This window comes from Lucilia cuprina, chromosome 4 (genome assembly GCF_022045245.1).
Source record: "Lucilia cuprina isolate Lc7/37 chromosome 4, ASM2204524v1, whole genome shotgun sequence".
Classification (NCBI taxonomy): domain Eukaryota; kingdom Metazoa; phylum Arthropoda; class Insecta; order Diptera; family Calliphoridae; genus Lucilia; species Lucilia cuprina.
Genome location: NC_060952.1, coordinates 84,995,770 through 85,007,783, shown reverse-complemented (window position 1 = coordinate 85,007,783; position 12,014 = coordinate 84,995,770). Strand labels below are relative to the sequence as shown.

Here is a 12,014-nt window from a genome sequence, read left to right as displayed (position 1 = left end):
TTTACAAATAATAAAAATTTTATAAAAGTAAAAATTGTAAAAATATACTCATGGTGTAGGGTATCATATGGTCGGCCATGCCCGACTATACTTTCCTACTTGTTTTATCAATAAATTGCTTAAATATTTTGGAATAATATTCAACATAAAAGTTTCTTTAAAAAAAGTAAAAAATTTTAAAAATATACTCATGGTGTAGGGTATTATATGGTCGGCTATGCCCGACTATACTTTAATACTTGTTTTTTTGCCAAAATGGTATTGACATCATTAAATATTGTTAAAACCATGTTTACAGAAAGAAGCCATTTACCCCAATAGTATGCAAAATAACATGGAATAAACTTGCAATGACAGCTTTAAGTAGGGACTTGAACACATGGGTCGCAATTGTTGTAAACCCTCAATAAACTGTTCTTTGGCTTGTTTACGTTTTTGCGCCATAGTCTTATGGCTTTTTTTGTATTCCTTACTGTGACGATATGAATACTGTAGGGTTTTTTCGGGATCTTCGTCTAGCAGATTTTTTATCTGGAAAAAATTTTGATTTGTATTCATGTTAAAGTGCTGTTATGTAAAATTTTTCTATAATGTAAATTTCCGTAATAATTTCTTAATGAAATAGTTTTTGAAAGATTACCTTATATGGGAATTAAGACCATCGTCTGATTCATTTCTGTTCACTTACCGGATATTCACTCTTTGGTCTTCTATTATTTATGGCATAAACTGTGCGCAAACATTCCAAAGCTTCATCATTGCGACCTTGAGACATCAGAAATTTAGGACTCTCGGGAAAAAATGAATTTAAAAAGCCACCAAGTAAAGGTACAATCGCAGTAATAAGTATGAAAAAATGCCAGGTATGTACTTACAAAAATAACAAAAATTAATACGTAAATTTTCCAACAAAATTAGCTCCATACTTACACTTTAAAAACCACATTTCTAAAATGAAATGATATGGTAGTAGGCCACAAGCTAAAATTGGTAATATAATAGTAGCTGCTGCTTTAATCATGCCAATACCCATCATGATGCGTGAACGATGTTCTAAACCATGAAATTCGGAAACATACGACATGACCACAGCAAATGGACCACAAACTCTGTGGTTAAGAATAATTAAAGTTTTTTTTATTTATTTTGGTTGATAACTGGAATCTGTTGATTTATTTCAACTTACAGAAAACCATCGAAAAATTTAAAAATTAAAAGTTGATTTACAGTCTGACTGATGCCAGTACAAATGACAATTACACCATCCAAAAACAAAGCATATACTAAAACCATTTTACGTCCCATGGTGTCGGCTATATAGCCCCAGGGTATGGCTGAAACAATCATGCCTTATACAAATTTAACATGTGTTGTGGTTAGTTGGTGGGCACATAAAGGGAATGTTTAATTAGTTTTGGTGGAAAAGGATGTTTTTTTTAATAATAGTTGGATGATTTTAAATAAAATTTGTTTATCGATTGAAAATAGTAATTTAAAATCAACTCACCCGCAAAACACATTGCATTCAAAATACCTTTATGCATCAAATTTAAATGTAAATCACACTCCGCTGTGGGCAATATAAAGGACAGTGTTGATGTTGAGAATATGGCCGAAACAAGAGGTGACATTGCCATAATTAATAGGCAAATATTGAAACAACCAAAACCACAAGCCGCTATGGCAGTTTCAAAATCATTGACACTTGCATTGCCACTACTTGATGGTATATTATTGCTGTTGGCAGCAGTTCTAGAAGCTAAGGATTTTTTCTAAAAAAAACTATAAAACAATTCATTTGCTTTACCACTGACCTTGGGACATTTAAGACAAATTTAACTTTTGCGAATTTTGTTTATTTTTGGAGAAAATTGCTTGCTATTCAGAGAGTTGTAGAAAAATTTGGTTTTTCTAAAAATTTCTGTTTAATTTTTTATTTATTTTTTTTTTTGTTATTTGATATTTTGCTTTAACTTAATGTTGTGAAAAACAAAATTGAAATTTATGGGAAAATATAATTAACAGTATGATTCTAGTACTATATAGTTTTGTGAAAAGCTTAACTTATAGTAAGCTCATCTTACTCCTGCTCAAACTGTTCTATAAAAAACCTATGTATCATTATATTTAGCTGTTGCATAGAAAGCTCATTTATCGCTAGTTGAGGATGTTCTATAGAAAGCTTTTATTAACATAGCTCAAGTTTTTTTATAGCATGCTCAAATATCGCAAGCTCAGCTGTTCCAATAAATAATCATCTCTCGCTGACTCAAGCTATTCTAAAGAATACTCATCTCTCGCTAGCTCAAGCTTTTCTAAAGAATACTCATCTCGCTAGCTCCAGCCTTTCCAAAGAATGTGCATCTCTTGCTAGCTTAAGCTTTTTAAAGAATACTCATCTCTTGCTAGCTCAAGCTTTTTTAAAGAATACTCATCTCTTGCTAGCTCAAGCTTTTCTAAAGAATACTCATCTCTCGCTAGCTCAAGCTTTTCTAAAAAATACTCATCTCTTGCTAGCTTAAGCTTTTTAAGGAATACTCATCTCTTGCTAGCTCTAGCTTTTCTAAAGAATACTCATCTCTTGCTAGCTTAAGCTTTTCTAAAGAATACTTATCTCTCACTAGCTCAAGCTTTTCTAAAGATTACTCACCTCTCGCTAGCTCAAGCATTTCTAAAGAATACTCATCTCTTGCTATCTCAAGCTTTTCTAAAGAATACTCATCTCACGCTAGCTCAAGTTGTTCATAAGAATATCGCTTGCTCAAGATGTTCTAAGGAAACTCATCTATTGCTAGCGTAAGCTGGTTTAAACAAATATCATCTATCGCCAGCTAAAGCTGTTCTAAACTAAGAACATATGTATCTAACTTGAGCTGTTACATACATAAGTTCAAATATCGTAAGCTCAGGCTGTTCTAAAGAAAGTTTATCTATCGCTAGGTCAAGCTTTTATAAAGAATAGTCATCTCTCGCTAGCTCAAGCTTTTCTAAAAAATAGTCATCTCTCGCTAGCTCAAGCTGTTCTAAAGAAAGCTCATCTATTTCTAGCTCATGCTGTTTTTAAGAAAACCATTTATTGCTAGCTCAAACTGTTTTAAAGAAAGATTATCTTTGAGCTGTTCTAGAAAAGGCCCATCTATCGAAAGCTCAAGCTGTTATGAAGAAAGTGTAGCTGTTCTAAAGAAAGCTGATTTATGGCTAGCTCAAGCAGTTCTAAAGAATGCTCATCTATTGTTAGTTTAAGTTGTTTTAAAGAGATCGTCTATATCTAGCTCAAGCCGTTCAAATGACAGCTCATCTCTCGCTAGCTCAAGCTAATATATCTCTTAAACAAGCTCATGAATATCTAGCTCAACCTGTTCTATATAAAGTTTATTAATCGATAGCTTAAACTGATCTTCGAAAGCTCATCTATCACTGGCTTATGCTGTTCTAAACAAAGATTATCGATCTTGAGCTAGCAATCTTTAAAACAAATCTAATTTATCTCTAACTCAAGCTGTTCTTAAACATGCAATTTCAAAGAAAGCTCATCTAGCGTTAGCTTAAATTGTTCTATAAAAAGTTCATCTATTGCTTTTAAAAACTTGTTTATTACTAGAGAATTTTGTTCTATAGATGTATAAAGCTCTTCTATCTACTTAAGCTTTACTAAAAGTTTATTAATCGCTATCTAAAGCTGTTTCGTAGAAAGCTCATATATTGCCGAAACTAATATTGTTATAAATATCACATCTATCACTTACTTGATACATTTTGTAGATATGTAGCTTTAGAAAAAGCTTATATATTGCTTTTCATCTATAGCTGCTTCAAAGATAGCTTTTGAAAAAGCGTATGGAGAAAGTTGCCTAAAGCTTCTCAATTTCTGGCTGTCTGATTTAAAAGCTTTTTTAATATGACCTTAAAAAAGCTTATCTTTCGCTTTAACAACTTAACGTTAAGTAAATTCAAAAATTATGCCGTAATAAAGATGTTTTATTTTTTTTCTGAAAAATATGTTTGTTCTTTTATTTAATAAATAATTTATTTGTCTATACATTAAAATTGTATATTTTGTAAATATTTACAATAATATATATATATATATATATATATATATATATATATATATATAATATATATATATATATATATATATATATATATATATATATATATATATATATATATATATATATTATATAATATATATATATATATATATATATATATATATATATATATATATATAATTATATATTATATATATATATTATATATATAATATATATATATATAATATATATCTATTTACATAAAATAATTGAATAATTTCAATTTAAATCTTAAATTTACTTTAATAAAATAAAGTAAGAAAAATATTGATTTTTTATATATTTTATATAACTACTCAATATTAATAATAATAGTAATTTGTGTGCTTGTATATTTGTTTATAATTAAATAAATATTTTGTTAAAAAAAAATAATCCAAACACAACTACACTTTACAATTAAATAACTAAATTTGTTCATTTAATTTTTCAAAAATTTGTATAGAATTTTCTTTTCATTTTTGTTGACAATAGTAGAATAAAATGTTACAGAAACCTTAAATTTTTTATAGTAAAGTTTTTGTTTTATGTTTTTTTTTTTTGTAGAAAATTGTATTTTCGATGTAATTTTATTACAACACTTTCTGTTTTTTTAATGTTATTAAAAATTTAAACTATATAATTTACATTTTACTTAATAACAACAGGAAGTTGGTTCTTTTCTTAGAGGAAAAGAAAAAAAAAATCAAATTTATTAAGAAAAACAAAAACTATTTATGATTCTATGGGATTATTGTCTTCATCACATGATATATATTTGATTTTAACCTTTTGCCTTTCGATGCCATTGTGTATGGATATGCATAAGGGTGAACCTTCACTGTCCGTTCGATGTTTTTCGGGTGCACTATCGTGTCGTATTAGATTACAGGTGGTGCCCAAATGATTTGACTGTCGGTCACGCAATGAAGAGTTTGCCACTTGTATTTGAGTTTCGATCGTGCTGCGTTTCCAATAGGGTTTGCGTTCAACTGGGAAGAAATATTGAGAAGAGATAGTAAATGTTGAAAAAGCTTTTAAAACATACAATTTATCTAAAGCAGTCTTTTAAAGTTCATCTATAGCAAACTTAAGCTGTACTATAGAAAGCTCATCAAGTTCGAGCTGTACAACAGAAAGCTGATTTATCGCAAGCTCAAGTTTTTCTAAAATAGCTAGCTCAAACTGTTTTATAAAAAGCTCAACTATCGCTCAAGATGTTTTAGTAAAAGCTTATTTATCATTAGCTCAAGCTGTTCTAAAGAAGTTCATCATTCGCAAACTCAAGTTGCACTATTGAAAGCTCATCTATCTCTAGTTGAAACTATTTTATAATAAGCTCATCTCTCGCTAGCTCAAGCTCTTCTATAGAAAGCTTATCTCTCGCTAGGTCAAGGTGTTCTCTTGAAAGACCATCTCTCGTTAGCTCAAGCTGTTCTAAAGAAAGCTCTTCTCTCGCTAGTTTAAGCTGTTCTATAGAAAGCTCATCTCTCGCTAGCTCAAGCTGTTCTATAGAAAGCTCATCTCTCGCTAGCTCAAGCTGTTCTATAGAAAGCTCATCTCTCGCCAGCTCAAGCTGTTCTATAGAATGCTCATCTCTCGCTAGCTCAAGCTGTTCTATAGAAAGCTCATCTCTCGCTAGCTCAAGCTGTTCTATAGAAAGCTCATCTCTCGCTAGCTCAAGCTGTTCTATAGAAAGCTCATCTCTCGCTAGCTCAAGCTGTTCTATAGAAAGCTCATCTCTCGCTAGCTCAAGCTGTTCTATAGAAAGCTCATCTCTCGCTAGCTCAAGCTGTTCTATAGAAAGCTCATCTCTCGCTAGCTCAAGCTGTTCTATAGAAAGCTCATCTCTCGCTAGCTCAAGCTGTTCTATAGAAAGCTCATCTCTCGCTAGCTCAAGCTGTTCTATAGAAAGCTCATCTCTCGCTAGCTCAAGCTGTTCTATAGAAAGCTCATCTCTCGCTAGCTCAAGCTGTTCTATAGAAAGCTCATCTCTCGCTACCTCAAGCTGTTCTATAAGCTCAAGCTCTCTCGCTAGCTCAAGCTGTTCTATAGAAAGCTCATTTCTCGCTAGTCAAGCTCTATATAGAGCTCATCTCTCGCTAGCTCAAGATGTTCTATAGAAAGCTCATCTCTCGCTAGCTCAAGATGTTCTATAGAAAGCTCACCTCTCGCTAGCTCAAGCTGTTCCATAGAAAGCTCACCTCTCGCTAGCTCAAGCTGTTCTATAGAAAGCTCACCTCTCGCTAGCTCAAGCTGTTCCATAGAAAGCTCACCTCTCGCTAGCTCAAGCTGTTCTATAGAAAGCTCACCTCTTGCTAGCTCAAGCTGTTCTATAGAAAGCTCACCTCTCGCTAGCTCAAGCTGTTCTATAGAAAGCTCATCTCTCGCTAGCTCAAGCTGTTCTATAGAAAGCTCATCTCTCGCTAGCTCAAGCTGTTCTATAGAAAGCTCATCTCTCGCTAGCTCAAGCTGTTCTATAGAAAGCTCATCTCTCGCTAGCTCAAGCTGTTCTATAGAAAGCTCATCTCTCGCTAGCTCAAGCTGTTCTATAGAAAGCTCATCTCTCGCTAGCTCAAGCTGTTCTATAGAAAGCTCATCTCTCGCTAGCTCAAGCTGTTCTATAGAAAGCTCATCTCTCGCTAGCTCAAGCTGTTCTATAGAAAGCTCATCTCTCGCTAGCTCAAGCTGTTCTATAGAAAGCTCATCTCTCGCTAGCTCAAGCTGTTCTATAGAAAGCTCATCTCTCGCTAGCTCAAGCTGTTCTATAGAAAGCTCATCTCTCGCTAGCTCAAGCTGTTCTATAGAAAGCTCATCTCTCGCTAGCTCAAGCTGTTCTATAGAAAGCTCATCTCTCGCTAGCTCAAGCTGTTCTATAGAAAGCTCATCTCTCGCTAGCTCAAGCTGTTCTATAGAAAGCTCATCTCTCGCTAGCTCAAGCTGTTCTATAGAAAGCTCATCTCTCGCTAGCTCAAGCTGTTCTATAGGAAGCTCATCTCTCGCTAGCTCAAGCTGTTCTATAGAAAGCTCATCTCTCGCTAGCTCAAGCTGTTCTATAGAAAGCTCATCTCTCGCTAGCTCAAGCTGTTCTATAGAAAGCTCATCTCTCGCTAGCTCAAGCTGTTCTATAGAAAGCTCATCTCTCGCTCGCTCAAGCTGTTCTATAGAAAGCTCAACTCTCGCTAGCTCAAGCTGTTCTATAGAAAGCTCATCTTTCTCTAGCTCAAGCTGTTCTATAGAGAGCTCATTTATCGCTAGCACAAGCTGTTCAATGGAAAATTCATCTCCTTCTAGCTCAAACTGTTCCCTGAAAAGCTCAAGCTATTCTATTGAAAGTTTTTTTATTGCTAGCAGTTCTATAGAATGCTTATTTATTAAACTTTTTTACAAAAGTCTTATCTATTGCATGTTAAAGCTATATTAAGCTGTTCTATAGAAAGCTCATCTCTCGCTAGCTCAAGCTGTTCTATAGAAAGCTCATCTCTCGCTAGCTCAAGCTGTTCTATAGAAAGCTCATCTCTCGCTAGCTCAAGCTGTTCTATAGAAAGCTCATCTCTCTCTAGCTCAAGCTATTCTATAGAATGCTCATTTATCGCTAGCACAAGCTGTTCAATGGAAAACTCATCTCCTTCTAGCTCAAACTTTTCCCTGAAAAGCTCAAGCTATTGTATTGAAAGTTTTTTTATTGCTAGCAGTTCTATAGAATGCTTATTTATTAAACTTTTCTACAAAAGTCTTATCTATTGCATGTTAAAACTATATTAAGCTGTTCTATAGAAAGATCTAGTTAGCATTATCTGTAAATATTTACTCAACACTTACCTCTTGTTAAATTATTTGATGAATTCTTATTTAAAGTCAAACGGCTGCGTGGTGAATTTAACTTACTAGACGATTTGTGCCAACAACAACATATGATTTTTTGAAAATACAAACGAAATCTATAAAAGTACAGCATATTAAATATATTCCAATAAAAATTCAATTTAAAAAAATTTCTTACCTCTTGTTCATCCAATAATATATAATGGGATTCACCATGGCATTCGACATGGCCAACCAGTAAAAACCCAAATACATATGTTGCACGTACTTCGCCGATGTCACCTGATTATTGTGATATGCATAGATAAAGAACAAATGATAGGGTAACCAACATATTGCAAATATTGAAACAATCGCTATAAACATGCGAACGACTTTTCGTTTTGATTTCGTCGATTCCATTTGCCGTTCAGTGGTTTCACCAATCGAACGACTACCCCATAATACACGTCCCATAAGAGAATAACATATTAACATTACAACCATTGGTATGCCGTATGTTATGACCAGTATTATGATGTTATAGCTTAAGGGAAGAATTACAGATTAAACGGAAGTGTGTTAGTTGTATCATAAGTATGACAAGTGTGTTTGTAGGTGTTTTGAAATGATTGTAAAAAATGTGTAAATATTTACCAATAATCTAGTATAGATGTGGGATAACGACCATCCGGCCATAGCATATAACAAACAGTACGTTGTTTTCCATTGTAATATCTGAAATGTATGGAGAAGAATTTTGAAGAGCCATTAGTAAACAGTGGAGGGCAAATATAAGAACATTTTTCATTACAAATTTAAGTTACAAAAATAATGTTATTTCAAATAATGTTTGCTTTAAAAGGAAGGCTTTACGTCAACAAGTGATTAACTTTCAAAGAAAAGTTTGATCAAGTTCAAATTGACTTGTAGAAAACTCAAGTTCTACTTGTACAAGCTGTTCGACAGTTCAACTATTCTATAGAAAGCTCATCTATAGTTAGGTGAAGTTCCTCTATCGCTAGCTCAAGCGTTATAAAGCTCTAGTTCAAGAAAAACTTAAAAAGACATAAAGAAATCTTATCTATTGGAAGCTCTTCTACCGTAAGCTCAAGGCAGTTCTTAAAAAAGTTGTTCTATAAAAAGTCATTTATATAGCTAGCTTAAGCTGTTCTTTTGAAAGCTAATCCATTGCTAGATCTAGTTGAACTATAAAAAGAAGAGCTTAAGAAAGCTTAAGTTGACCTGAAGAAAGCTTATGGCTAGCTTATCTTTAGAAAGCTTATCCTTCGAAAGCTCCTGTTGAACTATAGAAAGAAAAGCTTAATAATGCTGAAATTTACCGCAAGAAAACTTATCTATGGTTAGCTCAAGGCTGTACTATAGAAAACTCCTGTTAGAACAGGAGCTAAAGTTCTTTAGTAAGCTCAGCTATAGCTAGCCCAAGTTATTCTATAGAAAGATTATATAATGCTAGCTTAATATGGTATATAGAAAGCTAATCAATGGCTAGCTCTAGTTTTAGTTGTAGAAAAGCTTAAGTAAGCTAAATTTGATATGAAGAAAGCTTATCTAGCTAACTCAAGGATGTTCATAAAAAAGCTGCTTATGTCAAAGCTAATTGACATATAGAAAAGGTATGTATTTTTCATTAAAGATCCTAAAGAAAAAGAAAAATATAAAAGACTTTCCTTCTACACGTTTTGAAAGCTTAAGTTCTTTAGAAAGCTCATTTATAGCTAGCCTTAGTTGTTCTATAAAAAGCTAAATTTGTTAAATAGAAAGCTCCTCTATCGCTAGATCAAGCTGTTTTATAGAGAGCTCATCAATCGCTAGCTGTAACTCTACTTTTAGAAAAGCTTAAGAAAGCTAAATGTGACTTGAAGAAAGCTTTTCTAATGCTGTTTCAAGGTGTTTATTTGAAACATAATCGAAATGATTATGAGCCGATTGGTATACTTTAAGTTGGGTATAGGACCAATATTATTGTGCGTTAAAAACATCAGCACAAAGCCAATATACCCTCCCCACTAAAGTGGTGTAGGGTATAATAATGATATTGCACTATGTTCATATAATCCTGTATGTTAAAGAATGCAAACTATTTAAATTAAAAAAAAAAAATACAAATTTCCTTTTAACCATTCAACCAACCGTATATGTATTTATGATTTTAATTTATTTGTTTTAATTGTGCGTATGATAAATATTTATTATTATTCAAATACTTAACATATGTGGCGTATGATTAATATTTAATTAAATGGCTGTTAATTTTATGTGGCATATGTGACGTATACTTAATGAGCAATTAATATGATAAATGATAAAATAATAAGTTTTTAAAAATTTATAGTTTTTAATATTTTTTAATTGTTACGACAATTTTCAGCTTGTTAGTGAAATAAAATGCTATTGTAAATTTAAAAGTTTGAATTGAAAAGAGATTTTTGATTTCAATTAAAAATTAAGCTTTCTTTTTTGTAATGCAATTAATGAATTTTCTTTCTTTTAAGATTTAAGAACAAAGGTCTTAAGCATTTGTTCTATATGTTTTTAATGAATTTCTATGATTTTTTTAGTAAGTACAATATAACCCTTTTTTGGTATTAAAACATAAAATAGCTAGATTTTGAGGTTATTAAATTTAATTTTTTATAATTAATTAAATTACCATCACAATTGTATTCATTTGATTACTTCTTTTTTTTGAGGGGGAATCTTTCTACTTATTACGCCCTTTACTAATTGCTCATTTCTTTAAACATGTATTTTATTAATAAATAATTTTCAAATGTCTTATTAAAAACGCAATATGTCTTTCCACATGTTATGCTGTTAAACACATTCAACATCAAATGTGCCACATACTTACTGGGAAAACACTTAGTCGTTGAAGTGTCAACGTACCGCGACATTTATTTGAACTTCAAAGGATTTAATTGTGATAATAACGCCACCGTGACAGTTTGGTAGAGAGGCAACAACTGTTGCTGTCAAACATAAGAAATTGACATTTAAAGAAAACTTACTTTAAATGAAAGACAATGAGGTTCTATGGACATATTCTGTTCACACATTATTGCGTGTTTAAATAGAATTTATTTAATGTTACATAAATTTTTTGTTACATAAATCCATCAATATCAAGTGTTACAATGAAAAACGTGTAACCAACCAATAATCCTTTTTTTCCTTCAATATTTTGTTACAAATAATTTAAAAAAATTCAGTTGACATACATCCACTTTCAAAATCAGTCTATAAGTGTTCAAAATGCAATAATAATAAAATTTTATGCGTTGTCATGCCAATAAAATAAGCATCTAATAGAAAATAATTCTACATCGTCATCATCATCAACATTATTTGGAAAAAAAAGAATTTAAACATATAAATTGAAGAGTAAGTTTACTGAAACGTATTGAAGAACTCATGTGTATACAGAGGGTATTGCTAGTATAACTAAATCATTTAAGAGGGCCATAAGTGGTTAAGAAACGCTTCATTTCTAAATAATAGTATACCGCGTAAAAATTGTAGCAAAATTGGGAAATGTGAATCTTCCAATTGAACCAGAATAATCTTATTATTATATATCTTATTATAGAATAGTCCATAGTCTGGACTATAAAATAGTCTATAATCTGGATTATAGAACAGTATAGCCTGGATAGTAGATCAATCTATAGGCTGGACTATAGAATAAGCTATAGTCTGGACTATAGAATAGGCTATAGTCTGGACCATAGAATAGGCTATAGTCTGGACTAAAGAATAGGCTATAGTCTGGGCTATAGAACAGGCTATAGTCTGAATTTGAATAGGCTATAGTCTGGACTATAGAATAGTTTATAGTATGGACAACAGTCTTGATTATAGAATATGCTATAGTTTGGACTATAGAATAGGTTATAGTCTAGACTATAGAATAGGCTATAGTCTGGACTATAGAATAGGCTATAGTCTGACTATAGAAAAGTCTATAGTCTGGACTATAGAACAGTCTATAGTCTGGACTATAGAACAGTCTATAGTCTGGACTATAGAACGGACTATAGTCTGGACTATAGAACAGTCTATAGTCTGGACTATAGAACAGTCTATAGTCAGGACTATAGAATGGACTATAGT

The 12,014-nt window shown here is 32.0% G+C and overlaps 2 protein-coding genes across 2 annotated transcripts in view; both read right to left on the bottom strand.

Moving 5' to 3' along the window:
• Positions 1–309: 309 nt before the first annotated feature.
• Positions 310–1,968, bottom strand: LOC111677277 (synaptic vesicle glycoprotein 2B). Its single transcript, XM_046947944.1, has 6 exons — positions 1,815–1,968; positions 1,508–1,759; positions 1,187–1,334; positions 931–1,109; positions 689–870; positions 310–531 (listed from the first exon to the last, which is right to left on the bottom strand). The coding sequence occupies exons 1-6, from the start codon at positions 1,822–1,824 to the stop codon at positions 310–312; spliced, it is 993 nt and encodes a 330-aa protein (XP_046803900.1). The 5' UTR covers positions 1,825–1,968.
• A 2,588-nt stretch (positions 1,969–4,556) lies between these two features.
• Positions 4,557–12,014, bottom strand: part of LOC111677279 (tachykinin-like peptides receptor 86C) — a 13,042-nt gene continuing 5,584 nt past the window's right edge. Inside the window, exons 4-7 of the mRNA XM_046947943.1 lie at positions 8,538–8,618; positions 8,080–8,427; positions 7,899–8,017; positions 4,557–5,068 (exon numbers count right to left, since the gene is read on the bottom strand). Coding sequence (XP_046803899.1) covers positions 4,812–5,068; positions 7,899–8,017; positions 8,080–8,427; positions 8,538–8,618 — 805 coding nt within the window. The 3' untranslated portion in view covers positions 4,557–4,811. The remainder of the gene's footprint in view (positions 5,069–7,898; positions 8,018–8,079; positions 8,428–8,537; positions 8,619–12,014) is intronic.